This window comes from Oreochromis niloticus, linkage group LG12 (genome assembly GCF_001858045.2).
Source record: "Oreochromis niloticus isolate F11D_XX linkage group LG12, O_niloticus_UMD_NMBU, whole genome shotgun sequence".
Classification (NCBI taxonomy): domain Eukaryota; kingdom Metazoa; phylum Chordata; class Actinopteri; order Cichliformes; family Cichlidae; genus Oreochromis; species Oreochromis niloticus.
Genome location: NC_031977.2, coordinates 34,063,316 through 34,090,302, shown reverse-complemented (window position 1 = coordinate 34,090,302; position 26,987 = coordinate 34,063,316). Strand labels below are relative to the sequence as shown.

Genomic DNA, 26,987 nt, shown 5'->3' with positions numbered 1-26,987 from the left:
AACATTACTTACTCCTTCTCCCTCCCACTGTACATCTTTTCCTTCCTTCTCCCTCGCCGCCTTTGTCTGCCACCTTCGTGTCTGACTTTGCCCTCCTCTTCGTCTTTCACACTCCCTTCCCGTCTCCATCCTTCTCTGTCCGTTCACATCGGGACGAGGGGCGCTGGGTACCACTGACAGTGCTCCTAATTAAGACGTAAAATTGTGGGCAGCAGGTTTCTGAAGGTTACACTGTCTATACTGCGGGAAGTGATAAAGAATGGAGTCACTGATGACATGTGACGTTTTCACCAGGGATGATGCAAACCGCTGCTAATGAAGCCAGAGCTATTGAGGAGGAAGCGATGGGGACAGGGGGTCTCTGTGTATCTGAATCTGTGTGTGTGTGTGTGTGTGTGTGTAGGGGGGATATTAGCATGTGTGTGTTGATGTGTCTATGTGCAGTGGCCTCTGGGATTTCAGGGGCAGTATATTTGAGCCAATTAGACAGGTCAAGTACGCGAATTGCTGCCCTGCACTTAGACTCATGCAACGTATGATGGTCGTGCTGTATTCTGCAGATATAAGATCATTTCTATGGCTGGGTGACGAGAGATGCTGTCATTTACTGACTGTTAATTATCTGTATTCAGACTTGTTATCCAAAGGCATTTGTAAAAAGTGTGTGTGTGTGATTGAGTGAGTGTGAAGCCTTTCATCAGCATCTTTGCACGTGTTCTAAAGGATTTGGGAGTTTAACCGCTCTATCTGACAATGTCTTATTAGTTTAAAGTAATTGGAAACATTTAGTCTCACTGCATCTTTGATACTGCAAGGATAACTTGATAATCTAAGTTTCTGTGTGAGAACTTCATGATGCCTTCTGCAGCATCTGCGTTCACCCATTCTCCTGCATATCAGGCCTGTATCTACAGTTCATGCTATTTGTTTGCATCTCCCGAAGAATTATTTCTGTTTAAGTGCAAACTCTGGTTTCATAGTCTGACCAGTACTGTGATTAGACTAAATATTAGCAAGGCTCAAAACTCAAAGTCGAAACTTGAATGCTTGAATTTTAAACTTTTTTGGCTCCTTAAAGCTGCTTTGTGCTGTTGAGACGGAGACCTAATCAGGAAACAAGTTTGATCTGACGGTTGTTCAAATATTTTCAAGATATTAAATGTTTGGAGTAAAATCGTGGTGGGAAAAACTGCAGCAACCAGTCTTCAAGTGAAATTATATTATTATTAATTTATTCTTCTGGAGTAGAGGTCAGGTGCTTTTCTCCAGGATGCCACACTGACTTACATAAAGCAGGCAAAGGCCACACATCATAACACGGTTAGTGCAGTGGAAATGCTAACTGCACTTATGATTTTTACCTCGTGTCTTTCACATAAAATCCCAAAGTTTCTATCCTGACTTTTAGTTTTTGTAATAGCCCTATGAAGCACTTCTCTTCTTCTTTCTTTGTAAATTAACAATATCTGTTGGACTCATGCAACTTGTAACCTAGAATTAAAAATTGTGTGTGAATATAGCATTTTTCTTTCAAAACACATTTTTTTATTTTAAAAAACAGCTTTGAAAAAGAAATTAAATGAGTGAATAAGTTGCTAAAAAAACAGACCTGGCCAGGCGTGCTACGCTGACTTTCTTTTCTTGAGTTATTCACACTGGGTGCTACAAATAAGTTTCCCTTAAAAAGTATTGAGCTTCTATTTCCAGAAGTCCTAATTAAAGAGGTTTGCTTCTTGACTTCTGAGATTCATGCATTGTACTGGCACCAGTATGGAGAAATGTTGAAATGATGGCAAATTACACTAATTAAGATTTAAACTGCCCTTCAGTGTTCAGTGCAGTCGTGTATAGATGTAAGAAAAACTGAAATAAAGCACGAGCTGGAAGAATATTTTACATCTTCTGCCAAAAAGTGCCCAGATAGACACACCTGTGGTCATTTCACATTCAGATTTGGGTCATTTATTGAGGATAAATTCATAAATGATGTAGTGCCTAAGAAGAAATTGTTCAGTCCATTTGTTTCAAAACAGACCAGTTTAGACATAATCTTTGAAATAAAGATGAGATGATGCTATAGCCAAACACATTTCCATCCAGATGCTACGTCAGTGTCAGATCCCATCGCCGCTGTGTCGAGGGTCTGCTGGCACGCAGTCAAGGCCGAAGCATCTGCGGCGGATGTATGAAACCTGTACGCTGTAAAATATAAAAACTGAAGCTCAAGTCAAGCTTCATCATCCAACAGCTACGCACAAGTGAAACTGAACTGAAAGCGAATGCATAAAACATGACAGCTGGCGTTTTCCTTCAAACGAAATAATCTTGACACGCTATGTTGAAAAGCGCATAATAAAAGACTACAGAATGAGGCGCCGCTGATTAGCATGCATGTCGCCCTAACAGTACAGCTTGACTCCCCAAAAAACTTGGATACGTGCAGCGACATGCTCTCGGCCAGTTAGCGTAACATCATATGTGGGTCCTCCTGGTGAAATATCCTCTCGAGACTCGCAGTATGCACATAGTAATGAACTGCATGGCCACCAAACTCGCCATTAGGAAAACGGCGGTGATATTAGCCTTTTTAATGCCACGCAATGGAGAACGGACCCGCTCGCTGTTGAATAATTACACTTAAGACTGAGTGTGTTTGAGATCGGGCTGCAGGCAACTGCGAATGTCTGTAGTCTCCAGCATATGCAAATAAATTACCATAATGCAGATCGTGCTCAGATTTTTGCTCATGGCAGCAGCAGAAGTTGAAACGAGTGTTGACCAACTGCCTGGAAACCCGATTAATTAAACAGTGCAATCAGTGTTACTGCAGAGATTTAAATCGTGAAAAGAGCAGCGACAGAAACTTGATTTTCACATGTGGAGCTTCACATTTGGAGATTTTGAGTCTCTGACTAGAGGCCGACTCAGATTCTTAGCTAATATTGTTCTGATGGATGTTTCGATATTGATCTTTTTCAACAAACATCTGTTTGTTTTTTTTTCAATTAATCACCTCAATCTGTAAACTAAACTAGTGATAAAAGTGAATTCATATTTTTTTATTTATCAACTAATTGTTTCTGCAATAAAAGGAGGAGGAAGAATGACTGTGACGTGACATGACTAGCATTTATCTGACAGGAATCCCTGGCAGCCGTGTGACAAAACTATTTTCTTTTAGGTGCAAGGGAAGACGTTTTGTGATATTGTTATTGGAACTATGAAACTGAGAACATATCTCAAAATATCTGATCACCTTAGTCACTACACTGCAGGAAAATATGGTTTAACGCCTCAATTTCTTCCTCTCCTGAACCATAAGCAATTATGAATTTACAGTAATCAGTAAATGCATTTAAGAGTCAACTATTTAAATTTCAAATGTTGAATGGAACAAACTTAATACCTCAAAATCATACAAACATCAGTCGTTTTGAAAGGGTTCCAATCTTGTTATCTGCTGATGTAAGAAGTGCTGACAGAAATGTAACAGGAGAATCTGATTCAGCTCTTAACTCAAACTCAGACCTGGAAAAAGTCATTCATGCACTTTTTTATCTGCTGCATGCCTCCTTTCTGACTGTATTATAAATTTGTGTCTGACTTCGTCTGACCTCTTTGTAAACTCTGTGTTAAAGACGCTGTGAATTCCTTGTACACTATGAGATTTACATGTTTTAAACAAATACTATGTGCAGCGCTCGCCTGGTTGTGACGGTTAATAGAAACATACAGTTGGACTGCTGGATGTCAGTGTACATGCGGTACAGTTTTCTCGCCGCCGCCTCTAAGCTGCTAAATCTCAAACACGACCGCGGTGCCGCAACTCGACAATCCTCACGAGTTCATTGGTGTGAGCATCTGAGCCCAATGTGAACTCTAGCCCAAATGTGACACGCTGGCTCTGGCCATATGCAAGCTTTTCACCCCTCCTCTCTGTGCTCATACTGGTGTTGTGAGTACACGAGTTACGACTGTTGGCTGTGGCAACACTCTGACTCACATAACCCCTCATAAAAGATCGGGCCAAGCTCTCAGCCCAGGCCAAGCCAGGCCGTGTCTGCATAAGACTGTAATTGATTTGATGGACTGTGTGCCGTTCACACCCCTTCCCCAAACAAACAGTCCGCCCAAGATTTGTCTCCATTGAGACAAAGAGGCAGTGCCCGCCCTCCTCTTGCGAAGAAACACTCTGCGACTGCCGGAGAAGGCAGCGCCGGCCTGCCAAACTTGCTAATTTCACTCCTGTGCCTCAGGGAAGGTTTTAGTGTGCTGTGCAACGATTCATCATATTGCAAATCAAGGCTCCTGCCCATTGTTATACCAACTCCCAGGTCACCCAGAGTTGACACAGGTTTGCAGGCAATATCTTCCCAGCATGGCCAACACTGTTCATGTAGGACAGCTATGAGAACTGTAGTTGCCTTCGAGAGTTCTTGAACAATCTAGATTTCTTTAAGTGTAACACACTCTAATCCATGCAAGTACAGCGTGGCCTTTTTCTTTAAAGAAAACTCCTCTTGACTTTGCACTTTGCATTACTCAGCATAGTTTTGTCTCAAAGCATGAGGAGTAGCTTTCCAGTGAACTCTTGGCCACAATGTGCCACTTTCACCAAGTGTGCTTGAACAAGCTGCTCGATTATGGCAAAAATGATAATCACGATTATTGTCACTGAAATTGAGATCTCGATTATTTGACGATATTTATTTAACAATAATGGCTTTAAAGATTGTCAAAAAATAATCTAAAATAGTGTGCAAATACTGATTACCGTGCAAATGTTTGCAATATAAAAAATAAATGAAAAATGTAAACATCTATGTTTAGTGAACTTCAAAATACTGCACAATATTTGATCCACGTCTGACTCCCATAATGTTTCCACCAATGTTCCCTCAAATATTTCACGTGTCTGAGCGAACACACAAACTCCCTGAGCGTCCCTTGGACCACTGTGAGCGACATCAGACGTGTGCACTGTGGTCACGCCGGCATCTAATCCATCCGAGTTACATGGTTTATTAAAATAATCAAATTACAGCATTTACATTTATGTTAGACTACTTTTAATTAACTGCTTTAGCCCACTTACAATGAAAATTTAAAAAATCCTGTTCATGACCTGTGTAGTATGTTAACACTATTGGAAGTAAAAATAACTTGAACTCCAATTTTGAAAACACAACTTTCTTTCTCTTTTTTTTTTTCATAAAGCTCTGACTTGTATTATGAGTCTGTGGTCTGGGAGAGAGTCTGTAACTCTGTCTGCCAAATACAGCATATAATCAATCAATCAATCAATCTTTATTTATAAAGCACTTTTCATACAAAAAAACTGTAGCACAAAGTGCTTTACATGGTTAAAAGCAGCCCACCCCACCCCACCCTCCCACTCCCTCCCACTCATTCCCCACACTCTCCAAATGTTGGGCAATTAATTATATAGTTACTTCTTCAAAAAAGTAACTCAGTTTGGCAAACAACAAAGTTTTTTGCAGCTATTTATTTTTTTTAATGCAGCCAAGGCGTTTTTAAATAAACATTTCAAACTATTTACAGAACAATCAGCTGTTCTGCATCAAATCTGATGCCACACAAATTATTTGTGCCACTCCAAAAAATAATTTCTGTCCACTATGAGATAAAGGAGAACAACAGCCTGATACCTGCAGGCCTGACAACAGGAGATGTATCACTGCTGTAACACCTGTAACATTCAGCAGCCGCCTCATTGTTCTGACACACACAACAAAACTATTGACTACACTACACACTAACTACACACTAACTACACACTAACTACACACCAACTACACACTAACTACACACTAACTACACAAGATTTGCGCTAAACGTCTCAAATCTCTCACATCTCAAAACACCGCCGTCACTCCTAAAACTTCCCCCCGTTTCTTAACAACTACATGCCACGTTGCCATATCATTTTTTGATTGGTCGACACGGTACTTTTTTCGACCAATAGGAAAGGGTGGGGGTTTTGGTGTTGTTTTTGCTCACAGGCTTTCGAGCGTTTTCCTTATAAAACGCCGTTTTTACCGTTTCTTCCCGCAGTAAATATAAACAACGATAGTATTCAGGAAGAAAACCAAACATTGCAGATATTTTTATCATAACTCTGGTTTTACGTGGCCTATCAACACAATTTAAAAACTGGTATAAAGTCCACACTTTTTCCGTCAGTTGTTCCGTCTGTCCTGCTCACATCTCCAATGGTTGTACACGTTGTCATTAATGTGGCTTCACTGCACATCAGCCACGCCGCTTTGCTAGCTAAAACACCGGTGTCGGCACATAAGGACGCCGTCATAGCCTGTCAACGACGTTGATTGGCTGCGTATATACGAATGTGAATCGCATTATTGGCTGGACTATAGGATAAGGTGGCATCGTTCTAATCCCATACAGGAGCAGCCAGTCACTTACTGACTAACACTGCAAAACAGAATTGTTAAAGTTTTAATTTTAATTTCAATTCAGGTTAGATTTTTTTTGTGCGCAACGCAGATTTTCTGTGCGCAGAGACCGTGCCAGCAGTGCGCAATTGCGCACGTGCGCAGCTTAGAGGGAACATTGGTTTCCACACCACTGAAGTCGTTTCACCTCTTTTCAACCAACTGCATTCTTTCTTCAGCAGCCATTATCCTCTCCTCTCCAAATAACTTCTGTTTAGCTTTCCGAGCTTTCCGAGCTTCCCTCGGGTCCTCTTAATTGTTGTGACGCGTGTTCGAAACGCAGAGAGGTGCGCTCGATTTGCCACACGGAGCAGCGCGAGAGTAAAGCACGAGGGAGGTGCTAATAATCGGCTCAGTCATTTTTAATGATCGTTGAAAACCCAGATCGTAATCGAGATTAAAATTCGATTAATTGAGCAGCCCTAATTACAAAAGTAATGTTTTTATAACGGAAGCGAAAACTTGATTGAACGTTTTATTGTCTTGATGTACAGAGTTTGAAACATGAAAGGGTGATTTATGCATGTGTTTGCTGATCTCCTGTTCACAATTTTAGAGTGTAAGCTCTGAAAACATGGTAAAGGTCAAGGGCCTGTTCTCACTCCAAAGGCAGCGAGGTGACTCAGTCGCAGTCAGGCTGAAGTTACAAAGGCGCCGTATTCCTGAGAAGATGGCAGGCTAGTGTGTCCGGACTGTTACCCTGCTGAGCAGACGACAATGACTAAAATAGACTTACTGGTGATAAAAGAGAAAAAGTGGGGTTATTTTAATCAGAAAGAGTTGATTTATTCTGTTTTCTCCTCTTTAAAGTCTTTGGTAAAAGCCAAAGGGAACCTAGTATGACTAAAACACAACGCAGCAGATAAATCTGTAATGTTCTCCTGACATTCTTTACCATGATGATAAGAACTGTTTGCGTTGGGCCTTGAGCTCAAACAGCAGCAGAGTTTTTGCCCCCTTGTGAAGAACTGTTGACGTACTAAGGAGTCATTTCTTGTTTTGTGTCAGCAGAACTTTATGGAGACCTGAAGTTAAGTGATGATGATAACAACAGACTTACTGATGTTTACGTAGTTGTTGAGCAACATTAAGCGTAACACTATGTTTGCCTTGAACGTGCTGGATAACTTGTTAACCTGACTGAACCACTCGCCACTATAGTCCAAAAAAAGATTGTTGCCGTCTGAATGGATATGTTTGGTAGCATCACACTCTGGGATGTGCCTGTATAAAGCAAGGAGAGCAACAGTGACAACAAATACAACATTAAGTGGGTGAGAAACAACATGGAGAAAAAGAAGCAGCTGGGGTGGAGGTGGGTTGCAAAGTGGTTTGCAGATGTGCAGTAATGTCTGGAATCCTAAAGCCAGTTGAATGTTTGAGGGCTTATCAGATGATCCGTGGCAGGTGAAAGTCAGGTTGCAGCTGAGCTTGACTTTGTAGCTCCACTATTTTTTTGTTTTTATATTTAAGATGTTTTGCAGTCTTTATTTTGAAGGTGAAATATTTGAAACCACTGAGAGGAGTAGGATATAAAAGATGGAGGATTTGTTTTAATTTGATACATTGTGTTCAAATACATGCATGTATTAGGACTAACTATGACACTATATAAAATAGATACTGTAACATTATTAACATCCACACAGTGTATCTCAGTATGGTGTATAGACAAGCATTAACAATCAGGTGTGTATATGAGGCCAACCTAGGCTTCATTCATCAAGCATCAACATTAATTTGGACTAAAAATTTGTATTATCGTGATATTATTTTGAAAAAAAGATGATAAACTAACATGCAAAAAACACAGTGAAGCCAAATTACATCCACTTCAATGTTGCTCACAAAATAAAAACTTGTTTATAGCTTTTCTCATATATATTTCTTCGTGTTTGTGTGTGGGTTGCTGCTTGTGTCTCCTGTGCTTAGGACATGTTAACCCAGCTCTCACAGTTTGTAGCCCATGTTCAAAAACAAAAAAGACAGAAAGAAAGAAAAGCACACAAACACCTCCCTGTAGTCAACGTAGCTTCAGGCTCCTTCTCACGCTGTTATATTTCCAGCATCACTGGCCGATGATCGCATTATTTACTGCTTGTATTAACATGCGGCTTGATAAGCATATTTTCCTCAGTAGAGCTAACAAGATGCTTTATCACCGAGCCTTTCCGCCCGCCGTAGCAGGCTGCGGCCACCCGCTCGTATTTCCACCCTGTGGTAGTTTACAGCCTCGTAAATAACAACTTTTCTCCAGTCGAGATTTAAAGCTGGAGTTTTTGCCGTAAAATCAGATTTAACTTTGAGCGTGAAGACAGATTTTGGCTGTGATTTATACACCCAGAAGCTTTGGTGTAAATCAGCCGCAAGCTCTGCTAAATAAGCAGAACAACTTTGGAATATATACAACACAACAGCACAGAGTTCAAAGTCAAAATGACAAAAAGGGAAGAAAAAAAAAAGAACCGGCCTCTGCCTTTGAGTTTCAGTGAATGCGATGGTTTAAGGTGTCATTCTTAAACTCGAAAAATCAGGTGTATGTTAACTGTTAAAACGGCATATTTTTTGCTGCAGAAATAAAAAAGATAATGTTTAGGAGGAAAACTGTGCTGTTGTGATTATTAGCACACAAAATAATCCAGAAGAAAGCTTTAAATACCACGAATGACTAATTGAGTGTGGGAGAAGGAACTTTTCTGTCTGTCAGCGCCCAACAATAATAAGGCAGCTACAGATGTTCACGTCCTGGCAAAGATGAAATAAACCACAGTTGTCAGAGAAACTAATAATAACTAATTCATCAGCCCACAACGCAATTATCTCCTTTGTGTCTGTGATTAGACACAATTTGCCATTAATGCTTTTGTTTTACCTTTTTTGTAATTGTAGTTAATCATGTCAACTGCGCGAACGCCGCGTTGCACGTCTCTGGCAGTTCACGCCGGCACGTCGTTAGCTGCAAATCTGCATCTTTAATTTGTTGATTAACTCTTAAAAGAGAAACGAGGGGCTGTGATCTCGCTCCCGCTAATTGCGTCTGAAGGATCAATGATTCAGTAATGATACAAATATGAGCTTCTTTTCTTTAGATTTGGGAAATCGTTTTTTTAAAGAATCGGCAGGAAAAAAAATATGAATATTCATAGCAAATTAAATCCAACGGAACTGTTAAAAGTGTCACATTCGAGGATAACACCAAGAAAAGTGAAACAAGTAGAAATAAGTATTTAGGATTTTATCTAGACGCACTTTAGGTCAACCTAGACCGGCCCTCCCTTTTCACCTGTCAACCGGGCAAAATGCCAAACCCGTTTCCTCCTGCATTAGTCTCATCAGGGACTTTAATGTGTGGCACCCTGTAGTAGGGGACCCGCCCTGGCATGTGCACAAACACACACACACACACACACATATATATATATATATATATATATATATATATAAACACACCGCCCCATCTTGACAGCTCACTCCAATTACTGGCCCTCGCTGTCGCATGGCCTGCATCTCCACTCAGAGCAGATCGCATGTGACCCCGTCCAGCATGCCGCTGGTGGAGGGGGAAGAGGGGGACCCACGCAGGGAACAGGAGCACGCACGCGCGCGCACACACACACACACACACACACACACACACACACACACACACACACACACACACTAAAAGGACATTTTCCAAAAATCAAGGCCAATCAAAGAGTTTCATTCCAAACTGAGCTCTTCAGCACTTGAAAATATATCTGCCTCCTCTGACGAAAACACGACTGGCATCGAAGTAAGAGCACATTGCTGCTAGTGAGTCATCTTAAGACCTTTGTTTACAAATAGGTTGTGAAGATTGAATCATCTGTGTTTTTCAAATATTGACAGATTCATTTGAGGCAACAAAGTTTGTCCAAAATGGATATTTGCAATATTTGTATAAAAAGAACCTTTAAGACTAAAAAAAGAAAGTAGTATGTCGGTGGTTTCCTGAAGATGTCCTGTTACTACGTTGATTATGTAAATAATTGGTGTTAATGTTACAAAGAAAACTGGAAACCAAAGAGCTGAAATCTAATGTCAAATTCTTAAACATAGCATTGAAAAAATAGAAAATGTTTAATAGTAAAATTTTAAAGGCACATTTATCCTCCTTTGACTTTTTTCAGTGCTTTTAGTTTTTTTTCTTAACTTGATTATCATCCCCATATTCTTTATTTCTTTGTCCTATTGTGAATGTTATAGATCCATAAATGATGAAACTGGTATCTGATTTCACATATGCAGAAACATTTCAAATATACCAACGAAAAAAGATCGTATTTTTTACTTGTGCAAACAGACTCACGCTGCAGAGCTGCTGAGTGACTCTGATGAAGTCTGTGAATATCATCAGTGCGTTTCTTATTGTCCTGTGGAAGTTTTCTTTCCTTGAGGAGGGACACGTGTTATTCTGCCACATTTAGCTTTAGGATGCACTGATATTAAAATATGTTTGAGTTGATGACGACTTCAGGAATGACTTTCTGTTCATGCTGTAACGCCAGAATTGCACCAGCTGACTCAGAGCGATTGTTGTCACCTCACCGCCGTCTGTAACTTTGAAATATTTTGCATTTTGCATTGTAAGTCCAGCGTGCACGGTGTTTAGTTATCCCCCAGCGTTGTGTCGTGTCGTCTGCAGAAACCTGTTTGTCTGCTACCTTGCTTCACATTTTTGAAGTGTGCTGATGTGTCCTCGAGCAAAAAACACTGACATGTCCAGCAGCTACACGAATCCTATTTGTCCATAATTTAATTATCGGTGCCTTTGTTTACTTTAAATGTCTAACAGCCCTCAAGTTTAAGCAGCAGCGAGGTTTGTTCCTTTGAGCGTCACACGCACAAATATTCAGCGCGCTTTAAGTTCTAAAAGATGCTTGTTGATGATGGCCGGGAGACATGATGTGAGCTTATGTTTTTAGTGCAGTTCTGAGTGTTTGTGGCGTCTCTCCTGGCCTCTCTGTGAGGACAGTTGTGGTGATGACGCGTAATTTGAAAGTACAGATGAGCCCACTGGCTCTCTGTGGACACTGATACACTGTGGCACCCAGAAGAAAAATTAACAAATGCCCCCCTTCTTTATTTTTGGTTTGGCGTCCTTGTTCAGAAGTGTTGCACATGTTATCTGAGCGTGTTGCACTGCAGATCTGAGCTTTTGGGACACTAAACAGCTGACTGTCCGCTGCAGAACTGGCTCATTTTTGTTTTATTTGTTTTTGCAGAATTCGGGTGCTGCTAGTTTGCATGTTTTTACCTGAAGTGTGCAACAGCTTAATACCTCTTTTGGAATTTTAGGACAGATTGGATATATTTATTGTGCTCTACTTGCACCAGAGAAACTTTTTCTATGTATTTCAGTAGTTTTATAATGTCGTTCTATAATTTTCCAGTTCCAAGCTGCCCACTTATCTGCTTTTTTACTCCTATTTGAAAGCCGCTTGCATTTTTAGAAACCACACAGACGGCTGAAAAAAGCTCAAACATAAAGTATCATGACCGCTTGGAAGTATTTAAACTTTTATCAAAAGTACACGGCGCTCCAAACAGGTTTTTGGGAGCCATTTAGCACCAGCAAAAGCTGTGACTAGTTCTTCCTACAAGCATCTGTTTAGCACTACTAGCTAAATAAGAGACATAGGAGTGTTTTTGTGAATGCATTACACAACAAATGTTAAAATTGTGCAGTATGTGGGCATCACGTGGAAACGCAGGGAAAGATTTCGTCAACGAGGAAAAAAAGAAAGAAGTCTAAATGCGAGTCTGACGCCTCACGGGTCTCGGAACAGGCTATCGGCTGGCTCGCACGTTGTACAAAAGTACCATTGTACCAGGAGAAGGTGCAGTCTATAAAGCGGCTCTTCCTTGGCACAGAGTGTTTCAGTCTGTCCATTAGCTGTATACCCAGTTGTCGGACTGGAGTGGGTTGACTTGGATGAGGCCTGTCTAAATCGCTTCAGCACATATCAGCCCAGGAACAATCTCTCCTCTGTCTGATCCTCCTGGCACCGCTCCACGCTGATCCTCCCACGGTCTCCCTCTCTTATGATTATTTTATCATTTTAAATTCTTTATGCCGCATTGCCGTGGCACCGGCCCCGCTAGAGCAGAGTGACGCGTTGGCCATACAGTACATTCACACTACAGTTATTTGGACGGCGCTCCGGTGTGGCTCTGTCCCGGTCCCTCGGTTGGATTCTGCTCGTCCATTAGTGCCATCTGTGCCTTCATGCGCCGTCTGTGAGGGCCCCGTTGACGCCAAAACGATTGGCATTTCTCTGGAACAACCAGAGGGACGGTGCCCAGAGCTTTTAGCTGCCAATGATGTGCACTTATTCTGACAAAACCAGAGAGGATGGGGGTGAGTGGAAGCAGGCGGGAGGCCTGGGCAGGAAACAGCTGCACCTACAGTACTGCTGCTTCCGGAGATATCGTTTATCTCTGCAGCGAGAGACGCGCGATGCAGAGGCTGTTACAGGACGTACATGTTAGACATTTAGCTGGTGCTGTACTGAGCACGATGATCAGCTGCGTGCTTGAACAGGTACAGGTACAGATTAGCGCCTGCTTACCAACAAGCTCGTCCTCATCGTCAGGTGGTTAAACCTAATTTAACCGAGTCGAATGGAAACACAGACCTCAAATGTTTGCTGACATGTATTTGTGCATTAAAATTACACCTTTTCTGCAGGAAACTGAAAGGTTGCCTTGCCTGCGGAGTAGTTTTTTAGCTTTATTTGCAAGTAAACCGATCACACATGCAAGAAGTTAGAAGTGAAAGAGTGGCTGTTCCTCTTTTTTCTGTCTGGGTACTCACTCACAGAGTTCTTGGAGATTTTGATGTAGTTAGTTCATAGTTTTTCTGCCAAGTTGGGTAGAAAAGGAGCTACGACAAGCCGAGATGATCCCACCAGCATAGACCCAGTAGTAGATACATCTGTCTGCTAAATATCAGGCATCAAGGTGTTCATTTGATGTGTGTGCTGAAGAAATTAGGCTTGAAAGTTGTGACAACCGAAGGGGAGGATACACGTCTTTGCTGTTGAAGTAATCTATAATACAAAATGAACACGTGGACTGTGAGAGACAGTAGATGCAGTAGCGTGGGATGTGAATGAGAGTGGAGATGATGATCGTGTACGAGGCATGAAAACAAAACCAAAGAAGTGAAGAAAAACTAAGAGGGTGAGCACACAGCAGCCAGGCAGGAGAGCAGGAGCGAGAGAGAAAGATGCAAGAGTGCCAACAACAGTTGTATTGTCTGGAAACACTGGGCGAGGAAGGGGCTGGGGTCTTCACAGCGTTAAACGCATCTGTTTTATCGTCTCCGGGTCGCGGCAGAGGGCGGAAAACAGAGGAAAACAAAGGCTAGTGTGTAACCAAGACGTGCAAAAGCTCGACTGCTGTGAGTTTGATGCACAGAGAAAAAACATTGAAAAAAAATCTACAATGTACATTCTTGTTAATATTAAATGAATCAGTTCTTAACTATAATAGCTCTCAGATTTCTGTAGATCTGATCTTTTGACTTTGGCCGCTGACTTGCTGTAACTGTTAGAAAACAAACTCGATCTGCTGCGAGATCCTCGCAATCTGATCAATACAGTTTCAAATTTGCAGCAGAAACTTAAAAAAAGAAGCAGACCAAAAAACTCGACCGTTTTCTTTTCTGCCTTCAGATTCTCTTTTCTGCTGAAATATTCTCCTGTCTGCAAGAAATGGGAGCCAGCAATGCTCCGACAGTCTGCAGACCATATGCTGCTGCCTGTTAGCGTAACTTTTTTACTGCAAGCTGTCACTCACTCCCTCTCTGCTCCCAGGGTCAGTCAAGTAGCCATCACAGCCCGATTTCCCATCATCCACCGCTTTATTCACAGAGAAGCAAGGCGGCGGCGCTGTTCAAAAACCCTGAAATGTGAATATAGTGTAGAGAATTCAACTTTATCATCATGTAATTTCAACTGCAAATCCTAGTTACTGGATTATTAAAGATGTCTGAATGTATATATTAGTACTACACAGACCTGGATATTTATATTTAATTGCAGCCCAGTTGGTGTGGTGCACCCGTGTTTTCGTTGGTCGTGTACAACGATAATAAAGGGCTATTCTGTTCTAGTCATTCTATCCTAATGTATTAGCGGTTGGACAGTGACTCTCTGGAGGTGTCTTGCAATAGAACAGCAGTGGCTATTTCAGGTTGGGATCATTGTCATGTTTCTGGAGACAACTTTTTTTTTTTAATTGTCTTGTTGAGGGAGACTGCAGCCATTGGGGAGTGCCCCAGGTTTCTCAGCAGAGCTCTGTATAATCAACAGGATGATCAATGTAATTCACAGGTGTCAGTGATATTTAAACGACGGCCAATTAGTGTATTTAAAGATTCACAGAACATGTTCTCAGTTATTTGGAGATTCTGGGCGGAGCCTTTCTGTGTGGCGATTGCATGTTCTCCTGTGTTTGTGTGGGTTCTTTCCAGATCCCACAGTCCAAAGACATGCAGTTAGTGGGGTTAGGTTAAATGGTAGTACTAAATTGCCCATACGTGTGAATGTATGTCTGTCTCTATGTGTTAACCCTGCGATAGACTGGTGACCTGTTCAGGGCGTACCCTGCCTCATGCCCTATGGTAGCTGGGATAGGCTCCGGCACCTCCACGACCCTCATAAGGACAACTGGAAGAGAATGAATGGATGGAACAGATATCACAGCAGACGTGATGCAGTCAACAGTCTCTTTGGGACTAAAGTTAACATTTCGAGGGATGTGCAGTTTCTGCACTTTGGGTTTGCAGTAGTTTTTTTCTGGTCTGAATTAGACTCCTTGGACTTTGTGCTAGCATTTTCTCCTTTCTATGCACTGATTCCTTGTTGAAAAAGTGAGTGTTTTCTATGCAAAACCTTGGTACATACAAATATTGATCCATTAAAGTAAATTGCAGCATATGCAGGACTTCTAGCCTCAGCTAATTTTCAGACTTGACATGGTTAGGTTTTTAAAACACAGCATTGTTAGACAAAGATATCGAACCAGCAGTAAAGGAAAGTCAAACTGAAACAAGGTATAAGGCAGAAACAGTGACTTTGATATTTTATTGATGTGCGTCCCAGATATGACCGGTCCATCAAGAATTTGTACACCACTTTTGACGTTGAGGAATTTGACTAGTTAACAGAACTCTACCCTCAACCATATCCGACACTTGTGGGATATATTCAGAGTTCATCACCCAGCATCAGTGTTGGATCTTTTACTGAAAGGAAGCAAATTCCAGCGGCCAGCTTAGTCCAGAAAACGGGTGTTGGTGCTTTATCTGTCTGCATACTTTTGACCATGCAGTGTGCACGTTTAATGACTATCAAAGTGCGTGTAGTATTGTGGCTCACTGTACTATAGTGTTTGCATATACGCACAGCTCTTAAGGACATTAAGTAAGAACGGAAACTCTTTCCTGTTTTGGAACTTTCCTCCTGAAAGTCTTACTTTTTTGCCAGCTTCTTCTGAGCTGCTAAACTTCACAGCAGTACTGAAGGGAGTTACTGTTTTTTCCTCCAATGTACCTTATGTGCTTGTGTAATCTTTATTCATCTCTTTACAATCAGTAGAAATGCCCGAGTTGTCAGCGAGCATCATGTATTTGGCCGAGTCTCAGGTGGCTCTGATTTCCCAGCAGGCCAGATGGCAGTGCTGTGTGGGCAGTGTATATGTGTGTGTGTGTGTGTGTGTGTGTGTCTTTGAGCATGTGTGTGTGTGTGGACGAGGGGCTGTGAGAAGAGGGCCAGCAGCCTCATGAAGGGAGGATTGCTCACACTCTGGCTCTGTCCTCTGTCCCCGTGCAGCTGTGCTTCTCCGTCCAACTTGAACTTTTAATTTGTTCAATATGTGGCAGAGGACACCGAGTAAAACAGAACACATGTCTGGTGGCTGAGGCTCGACAGGCAGGGACTCGAAGGGGAGGATGACACCGCGTGGAGTTGTTTTTTAGCATGTCGAAGTCTGCTGCTTCCGGGAGATCGTGGATTTCATAAGGGAATAGTTCGCACCTTTTTTTAATCAAGCGTTTGCTTTCTTGTACTTGGGTTTGAACCAACGCTGCAGAAATACACAAGGTGGCTGCGTGTTCTTAAAAGTCTCAAACATTTACTAATAAAAAAACTTACAAAGTATTAAATCGACTTAAGTTCACGTCAAGTGGATATGTTTTCAAGTTTGTAGGAACACCACCGTGTGAATTTGCAGCACACAGTGATGTTAGTTACAGTTTATACGGTCTGTTTGTCTAATGGTAACAGTGGGATGCTTAATTCACGTAGCTTAAACATCTTAAAAATACTAGAATCTCATCCTGCAGGTCTCTGACACAAATTATATTTGCACCTGCTTTAGACGCACTGATACAGTCTGATTTTGCATGATTGAGTCAGTTAATTTTTCCTGTTTTTTATAACATATAAATTGGAATTGTTATAAAACATAACAGATTAAGTTAAACTTTTATTCCTCTTCAGGTCACTGCTGTCAGTGTGATTTAAAAATGGATCAGTTGAATGTTTACATTTTTTGTTGGGCTCACAGAAGTCTTAAACAAGGTTTAAGAAAAGAGCTTAAATTAAGTTAAATCAAGTTCATCCATAATGTAACTCAGGAAACAACAACATGGTCACATGGTATCGGATTTGTCTGTTTTTGGTGTTTTGTTTACTAAACTAAGATTACTAAAACTAAGCAGCTTATAACTTAGTTCAGAAACCTTAAAGAATTGATTCCTTAATTTTTTGAACATGGAAAGAAACTTTGCATTCATCTTTCATAAAATTCTGTCCCTGAAGGACCTTCATATTTATTAGTTAGCAGGATAGGATACCCGGTGAATCCTCATCTGTTGGATGGTAGCATATATCCATCCCTGTATTGCCATCTACTTAAAGTCAAAGTGTGAAGTGTAGCAGTCTCACAAAAGAAGAAAAAATCACTGGGGTCTAATCCTTACTTCATATTATCTCATTCAAAACAAAGGATTGAGACGAAAACAGTGAATCTGCAATTATTGATATAAAGATGTGCCGTGAATCAATCTGGAAAGTTATCAGTGTTTGTTATCGATATCTCTGACCCAGAGAGGGAACATGGGCTCGGGACTAGATTGGTCATGACAGGAATATTAAAATAGTCATTGAATTAGTCTTAAAATGCATATTTATCCTTGATCTCACCAGCAGCAGTTAGTGTGGAATGCACTGGCAATGCAAAGTCAGTAAGGCCCTTTAATACAAAGGGGGGGGGGGGTGTCATATGTGGTGCACTGATATTAGTTTCCTGCACAAACAGAATGGTGTGGTATCTGTTGAGGTGAACAGCTAGTTGTGTTTGTTGATGGAGGTGAGTGTGTCAAAGTAACATGAAAGGCCAAATGCAGAGCTTCCTGTCGCATTTAGAAGTGTAGTTTTATTTTTTCATCTCTCTGAGGCAGCAGCACGACTGTTGGACAGTCTCCTCACTTTTATTTTGATAGTTTGGTTCCTGATGACCACCTCTGGTCCCTAACATTTACAAACACACTGCGGTATTCAGACTCGTGTAGCCGTCTCTAATCTCTCGGTTGGACAGACTCTATCATCTGGAGCTGCAGAGCAGTAAAGTCACTTTTATCAGCAGCTCCGGTCCAAGATGTTGGAGGTGGTGTCCGAAAACAGGATCAGGAAGTTACCGATCTGAGGAAGCTGATTGTTGCTTTGTTATTTATTGTTACAAAGGATTTATGCTATTATCTAAAAATGTATTTAAAAATTTTGGGTGCACATGCTACTGCTTCATATACAGCGAACATGTTTCATTGGGACAAGTCGCTTCTTTAGTGGTTTGAATTTTGCGGACGATCAATGGATACAATATTTCATAAGTGTCAGAAACATTTGTTGCAGTCGTGTTGGACGTATGATCTTTGTCATTGTTAGGGTTACTACTCTGACTTATGATGCCCGAGTGTGCATCACGAAAAACCTCGATCTGACCTCGTGCTACACGTGGTCACTGTAAGAGAAATGCAACATGCATAACTGTACGCGAGTACTTTGCAGTATGAATTTGCTGCTCAGCTTATTAACATTTTGTCTCAACCAGAGACGAGTGTTGGAATAATGAGTGATGAGTGTTGCTGTTGGATTAAGTAAGCCCTAGATTAACTAAGCTACTGTATACGCTGCAAAGCCCTAATGTGGAAAAAAAGTCTCTGTTCTGGTAATAAAATCTTTCAAAGCCTGTAGCTTATCACTGCAAAATAAGCATCTTGCAACTGGATTACAACTCTCATGCTTGCAAGTGTTTTCACACTACAGTCCAGATGGGAGATTCATTCTGTAACCTAAATGGATTCTTCTTTTCGTGCATCTTCTTTTTTTTGGTTTCTGATATTGTAAATGTGACAAACTATACAATCAATTAATACACCAAGCCAATACAAACATTTGGAAAGCAGCTAATTCTCCATCAGCTGTGTTTATTTCCAGCAATCTCCCAAAAACGCCGATGGAAAAACATTTCAAACTTGTTCTGACAAACCCAAGTTTTTCTTTAGCTTATAAATCATTGATGGTTTACAAGTTATTTGTTTAATTAGTGCAAGAAAGTCTGGAATACATCCTCAGGTTTGCTTCATTCCAGCCAACAGAGGGACCCACAAAGTTGTCAAGGTGTAAGTCCGCCCTTGTTGCGCGTGTCCTAAAACGCTGCAGATTCAGTGCCTAATGCGTAGGAAAGTATTCGGCAGTGAACGGAAAATAATATTTTCCGCTTCTTTAGTGAAATGAAAGCCGGGTCCGCAGCTGTGCCGGCTTACCAAAAGCGTTTCCTGCACAAACATTTCAAACGCTTCAGATTCCAGGTTCATCTGTGTCCATGTCAATAGCAGACACAGTTCACTCTAAATAAGTTCACGAGGACCCGAGTGATTGTGTGCAGATGTTGCTTTTAATAGAAAGTTGACTCTGGAAACAGTTGCAGTCTACACACACACACACGCACGCACACACACACACGTGCACACACACACACACACACACACACACGTTATGAAAGCAGGTTCGCTAAAGCCAAAGCTTTCTGAGGTTATGTGACATTTCTTGAAGAGTTTACACAACCTTACAGACTTTGTTGACTCAAGTCATCCCCTCTCCAAGTTGATATCAGTAGTCAATGCATATACACATGCAAACATACAGTATACAAATGCAGTAAATGAAAACACTGAAATAATAAAAAAGTAGACAGGGACACCTTAAATATTGCAGTTTCATATAACCGAAAGGCACAGAGATTTAAAACGCGAGTGCTGTGAAGTTTGAACCTCACGCAGACATGTGGCAGCCAATCTGTGGTTCGAATTTGTTGTGAAAATGCACGACTCGAGTACAAAAAGAAGGAAAAGTACTCCTCCTTAAATTCCCCGTTAGTTTACTGAAGCTTTGCTGGTTATCATTTGCAGGCTCGTTTAATAGCAAGAAAAAAAATATCGCAGAGTTTAGTCGCCACTAACAGTTTGCAGAATCTCACAACCTCGTGCAGCAGAGATCTTCAAAGAGTTGTGGGGGACTCGAGCTGCTCAGGGTGTGAACGCTGCGAGAGATGAGAGTCAAAATCACACATACAAACACACGCACACCAATTCACTTCTGGAGCTGTGCCTCAAGTAACGAGCCGACAGTCCAAGTGACAAACATGTTGTCTGAGGACTGGACGAATGTGGACCTCTGCGGCTCCTCTCCGCACGCCGCGAGGGCCTCCTAACGCGGCTGCGGCGTAGGTGGCCACAGCTCCGATCAGATTATTATTCCTTCCACTTTGGAAGTTTTTTTTTTCTCGTGCTGAGAGTCTTGCAGAACAAAACTGTGAGTAAATGGTGCATAAATCCTTGGATTATTATGGTGTTTTACCTCTACGGTATGTTGAGGTCTGTTTTAAGCCGTTTTTAATGTTTCACCTTGTGTTATCATGTCTTAGACCCAAAGAAGAATTTTGTTGTTAAAAAAAATCTAAAAATTATCACTACCTTAAAGCATTTATTTCGATTATTTCATATATTTATTTTTTTATTGCAAGCTGTTTCCATTTGTTTCAATTGAAAGCCAGCGGGGTGTCTGTAATGAACCTTATTAATCACAGTCTTCATTTGGATTTGATGACCCTCTCTGACCCACTCCCCCCTCCTCTCGTCTCCGCACCTCTCCACCTCCCCGTCTGACTCATCCGACCGTCCATCCGCGGTCACGCTGCCGTCCGTCTGATGAGCCTTCACCGACGTTCCATGCTGACATATTCAGACTATTGTTCTGCCGCTGCGGGTGGCACAGGTGGGCCTCCGTCTCTCCAACATGGCCCAGTTACAATGCAGCGCTCCCTGCCAAGTCAGGCCCCGTTCATCCGGGAACAGGGGAACTGGAATGGGTTTGACCGTATTGTGCTGCACCTGCTTCGCCCTCGCACCATATCCCCCTGCTTCGCCTGCCATTCTGCCACTGCAGAGAACGCTTCTTCCCTCGCAAGCCCCCGCGACGTAAAACCCGTAAAATCCACTGAACTTAGCCGCTCTGATGGCCGCGGCCAAAACAGCATCTGATGTGCCTTATTTGTTGACTGTGTGAGATTAGTTGCAGAGGGTACACGTCGAGGGGCTTATCATGCAGAGATGGAGCAAAGCCCCCACCCCTCCACCAAACACCCACCAGCCTTGCCAAATAATGAGAAATGGAAGAATCTCCAGCTTGTCTAAAGCCCTTGTCACAGTCGGTCCGTGCACACTTCTGCTCCCGAGCCAGACTGTAGAGCAGATACTGTAAGAGCTGCGGGACCAGAGGAGCTGGCTGCTGAGCTCCACATTCAGCAGGCAGCTCGGGAGCCAAAGTCCTGGTCATTTTTGTCCGCCGTGCCTCAATAGGAAGCATCCACCTGGATGGCGTTAGGCCTGCATGTGAAAGAATGTGCTTTTGTTTTCACAGAAGGAGAAAGAAGCAGCTGTAGCACTCGAACATGTGCACGTGTCACCGTGTCGGTGCAAATGCAGCGCAGGAAATGAATCAGGGCCTTTCAGATGAAATCTTCAAAGCGTTTCAGCTGCCTCTGTGTTGAAAAGCAGAAATAAAATGTTCATCTGCTCTTTGCTGCTGTGAGTCAATGAGCTGCTCTTCCTGCAGAGCAATGCAGCCGTGCAGAAATCCTGATTTTATAAACCCTGCGAGATGTCGTAGCTGCAGTATCTGTTCATGAGTTTTGCAGGACTTGCATAAAAAGCAGCTGTTTTTTCTTCTTCTTTAAGCTCATAAATCCCATAAAGGTTTGATTTAGGGGTTATTTTCCAGAAAAAATCAAATGTATAGAACTCAATCGATCATATTAACGATGGAATTACAGAAACATTTCACTCAGGCAGCCCAGGAGCGGCCTCGACCTCAGAAAGTTAAGGGTCCAAACTTGTACTGCTGTTATTGTTAAATGTGTGAATTGACCATTTGCAAAACCTAAACGCCAAAAACTCCACTTTAGCCAGAAGATTCAAAAATGTTTACATGTGCTGGATTTTCCAGTTTATTCTCCTTTTGTGCAGTTGGTCTGTGGCCTGTGACCTCTTGGCCTGTGTTTGAACCAGATCTCTCGCCTCCCAGAGGGCGCGAGCTTTGCGTAATAAAGAATCAGTCAAATTACAGAAAAACCCAGTAAAAAATGTTGGGGGGGGGCAGCTGCTTTAAACCTCCCCAAATCACTGTTGGTTTATGAAGAGTGTGGAAACAGTCTGTGTTGTTTATCTGCTGGTGAGACGTGTTGTCACTTCTCCTAATAATTTAAAATGAGTCAAAGACAAATTCCACAGCCAGCATCAGTGAATGAAGTATAGCTGAGCACCTGAATGATGCTGGAGTCAGGCTAAAGGAAACTGAGAGAGAGAGAGAGAGAGAGAGAGGAGGCTCATGCAGGCAGAGATGTGAGGATGGAGGCTGACGGGCTGCTGGGGATTCGCTGTGCGAGAGCTCCCTCTTGGTGCCAGTCAGCCTACTGTTAGTGAGCAGGGCGCTGCCGCACAGAGGCTCAGGCAAAGCTACAAACACACACACACACACACACACACACACACACACACACACAAGATAAAACAATGCACAGGGACGACTGAGATCTCTTTTATTTTGAGGGGCAAGCTTACTTTTTTTTTAAAGCGCTGCTGCAGGGTCACCAGTTGATTCTTCGTTTGATCGAAGCTGAGACAAAGATTTCAGCTCAGTGTAGATTTGTTTCATTTGATTTATCCTGAATATCCATCCCGGTGTGTTTACACAGGCTTTGTGTGTGTTCTCTGTGTGCTGTGTTTATGAAAATCTTCTTCAGCTTGTTTTTTGATTTATTTTTTTTGTTGGTGGGGAAGGGGATCATTTTGGGAGACCTATATCAGTATTTTATAATATAATCGCAATATTTATTGATTTATTTTGCTGTCTGAATAATACTTTTTTTTTTTTTTACCAATTTAAAGAATATATAATATGTATAGAAAATATCACCCACAGGAATACAGGTTTTCAAATTATGCAAATTCGAAATCAAATGCAAATCATTTTATTTAATATTAAGAAATTTTTAAAAAATGTGTAATTTGCTTGAAAAACTGCAGTAAAATGCAAAGTGGAAGTTTATTACTAAAGTTTTAATACTCTTGGTGTGTGTGTGTCATTTTCAGGGCCGGTGTGTTAATTTCAGCCGTGTGCAGCATCAGTAAAACCGAAGAAGAAGAAGAACTACTGTGTGAAAACCAGCATGTGCTGATTGCTGTGGACAAGAGAAGAATTTCAGGTTGTTCTCAAAGACGTGTAGCCCTGCAGCTAAAACCACTATCTGTTTGCTCTGCTTCACTTTGTGCACAAAGTTTCCCCCTCTGGTTCTTTTCCTCTCTGCAGTTTTAAAAAGCACACAAGGGGAGAACGATAGTGTTCTAATTTTCATTTATTAACTTATTTACTAGATTTTCCTCAAACCAAATCTTTTTATTTAATAAAAAAGGCCAAAGCAGGAATGCAGCACGCCCCAGAACTTAGCACTCAGACACGGTTAGCTTTTCATGCGCACCAAAGGCTTAACATATTCTGACCATATTGCAGCTTCTGTGAAAAACCTCATTTCGTGGACACAGACGGAAGCTATCTTAAAAAAAAGAGAAAAAAACATGGAGAAAGGGGCTGTTTGCCTTTGGCGTGGAAGTCGGAATAATCCCAGCGGGCCTCGCAAGTGCAGAAGTCCACTGCCTTTTGGCAATGTCTCATCACGACTCCTCTCCAACTTCGGCAGTGCTGGATGCCTGGCGGCTGCCCTTTGACTGGCTTATCTTGTCATTTTAACACTGAGAAGTGCACACGCATGACAAATTGTAGACAGGATGCCCCAAGGTATTGGAAGGCACCAAGACTTTGCCCTTTAGTTTTTTGTTTTTTTTTAATACACCTTCCTTTCATTATGCACTCGGGACAAGGAAATTAATAGAGCGTTATTCGACCGCAGGACAGCCTCCTGACCGGGGTGATCTCCAGCTAGGTTTGAGGGATTGATGCCTTTAAGACCTTGACATGGCGCTTGGTGTTTTTTGCCCCTGTTTTTAGTTCAGTCTGCTCCCTGCTCAGTAAGGCGTAGCACATCACAAACCATAAACAGGCCTATCAGTTAAGAGTTTTAAGATATAGAAGCGGCTGCCTCGACGCTGCCCGACTCTCCGTCTCAATTCTCCGAGGGCTCCCGAGCTGCGTCGCAACTCGCTAGTTCTCTCAGCAGCGGAATATCAAAGTTTAATTAAAATAATTAAAGGCAACAGCAAGCAGCAGCCTGTGAAGACCTGGCTGTCTGTTTTTTATGCCTTTTGACATTGAATGACCTATTACCGCGTTATTCACAGGAAAAAAGAGGACACGGTGCCACGGTGACGGTGCACCGCGTCCAAAACGCAAACCCAAAGCAGCGGATGCGATGGACGGATAAGTATTGTTCATTTCCAGAAATTATTTCGTCCCCCTCCCCTTCCTCCGCCCCAACCCAAAAAGCAAGGGATATGTACTTAAATATATTGTGGATTTCTCAAGCGCGCTGTCACGACGCCAATCCCAAATGATGTTAGTGTGAGCGGAAACACTGTGGGGGAGGAAAGGGGGCAGCAGCTGAAGAAAAAGGCTCGAATGATCCAGTCACTTTGGATACCGTACTTCAGACGCAAAATGGATATTCGAGTCGAAACCTGACAAAGCGTGCCGGCTTTGACGGGAAGCGGTATAGACAATGACCAGTGGCTGGGTCAGTGGGATGTCTCTGTGCAAGCAGGGAAGCTTATCAAATGACACTAAAAATAAGTTCAACAACCATCAAGTTTGAGGGGGAATGGGCGAGCGTCTCGCATTCGGTGGGCACGAGGGCGCGCGAGACGGGCGGCGAGCAACACGCTGGACTAATTATTCCTTTGTTTCCTCTCCGTCCCGATCGGAGGGACATAAATAATTCTGAATCGAATCCTCGGGGTGCGCTGGTATTTATGTTCGACTTAAATGCTTTTAGCCTCTTGCATAATTTTGCAGGCTGACATTTAATAGGCTCATCAGCTCTGGACTTACAGGGGACGAAGAAATTTTAGCACTTAGATCTTGTCTTCTTTATGTAGCAACCGAGAGCACGGGAATATTATTAACCCAAACTAATGAGATATTTACATAGCAGTCACAACACAACTCATCCTGCTTACAGCATGTCACAAGTCACCGCTGCGTCCCCTCCCCACACCACATACGCCGTTGTTGTACATTTAAAGGTAACAAATCAAATTTGCTTGTACCTCTCTGTAAATTAATGCTTTTTTTATAAATGCAAGTATTTTTGTACTTTTTAAAAAAATCTTTACAACAACTTTAAACTTCACACAACAAATTCCGGCTTCAGTTCGATATGCATGCACAACTTTCCGTATCAGCTTATTTCATGTGCAGAATTGTAATTTATCATTTTAATATCTTCAAGTCTTTTTTTTTATATTCACGTAGCACCTTAAAGACCACGTTCGACTCACGTCCGTGTGAGCCGCTGCATCTTCTTTTGTTTTTAAAGCTTTTCTGAGTTTTGCACTGTTTTTATTTTTAATCTGACAATTTTTTCTGTCACTGTTGTATACTGCAGTCTGTTGTGTCAAATATACATCCAACAAGAAAGTGAACAGTGTTTTTGTGTGTGTGTGGTTTTTTTCTTCCTCTTTCTCTCTTTTTAACACATGTGTGCTGGTAGGGGTGGTCATGCTAAAGGCTATCTTTAATTGGGCCCTTACAGATTTATAGGGCCCGACAGGGAACGTGATTATACAGAGTGTGTGTGGACAGAGGAGTGGACAGTGTGCAGCCTCTCCCCCTGTGAAGTCAGTCACCGGAGGCACACACACACACACACACACACACACACAAACAAAATCCCTTCAAGGTCTTCAACGCCCCAAAAATGAGGTCTTCCATTTAGTAAAAAATATGCGCTCGTACACCTTCTGCTTTATCCACATTTGCATGCTGTGACAAGATGCCAGCTGAGGTGTGTGTGTGTGTACGGGTCGGTTTGTGTGTGTGTGTGTGTAGGCTGTATATACAATAACCCCTCCGCCGTGTTGAGGAAGGATTTGTCGTGTCATGAAAACACTTTTTTCTTAGTTTAAATGCTTCACTCATGAGTGTTGTTCAGCAAAATCTGATTTGAATGTTCTTTCTGGTATTTTAAACATCAAGAAATAATCTTGTGAAGTCCATGAGTCAGTTTTGAAATATAGTAAAGATGTTACTTATTCACAAAGCTGAAATTACCTTCACATACCTGACTTTTCCTGATAAAACCCCTTTTTAAAAAAACTTAAGTTTAAAAGTCAAAACAGTGGTCACAAGTAATAAAGGGTGCTCTTTATTCAAGCACGTAATAGTTACAAGTAGATAAACTAAAATACACTCAGCTGTTCACAGGTTGTAAAGTCATAACGACTGTTTTTTGTTTTTGTTGTTGGTTTGTGTCAAATTTAATGAAACTTGATGCAGAGGTGGAGCATGAACAAATCTAATCAAACGGCGCAAACAAGGCTCAGTTTCTTTAAAACTGCATGTCTGGACATCGAGCTTTTACTTTTACTTTCAACATTTTACCTAAAATGTCCTGAACAGACCCGAACGCTGTTTACTGAATTTATAAATGTAGCAGTGATCATCTTCTCACAGTCAAGCAAGATCCTTAAAGAGTCTCGATTTCCTCTGAAACAAAAGAAACAGGATTAAGACTAATTAACACTGTGGTTTAATTTAATTGTAATTATTTATTATATCCTTATAAAGCAATTTTTTTTCTTCTGCCTACGAGATCAGATTAACTTTATTGATCCCACACAAAGGAATTAAAGTAAAAGCAGTTCCAGTGTTCAGAAGAAATAAGTAGATGGAGGATGATGCCACTGGGGAA

At 41.8% G+C, this 26,987-nt stretch overlaps 1 protein-coding gene and 1 long non-coding RNA gene across 2 annotated transcripts in view; both read left to right on the top strand.

Annotated features, from left to right (window-relative positions):
* Positions 1-25,724, top strand: part of antxr2a (ANTXR cell adhesion molecule 2a) — an 82,958-nt gene extending 57,234 nt beyond the window's left edge. Inside the window, exon 18 of the mRNA XM_005451508.4 lies at positions 23,218-25,724. Within this exon, the coding sequence (XP_005451565.1) occupies positions 23,218-23,256 (39 nt within the window). The 3' untranslated portion in view covers positions 23,257-25,724. The remainder of the gene's footprint in view (positions 1-23,217) is intronic.
* LOC112841816 (uncharacterized) lies at positions 17,153-22,529 on the top strand. Its single transcript, XR_003213203.1, has 2 exons — positions 17,153-20,380; positions 20,655-22,529. It is a non-coding gene; the product is annotated as an uncharacterized LOC112841816 (long non-coding RNA).
* Positions 25,725-26,987: the final 1,263 nt, after the last annotated feature.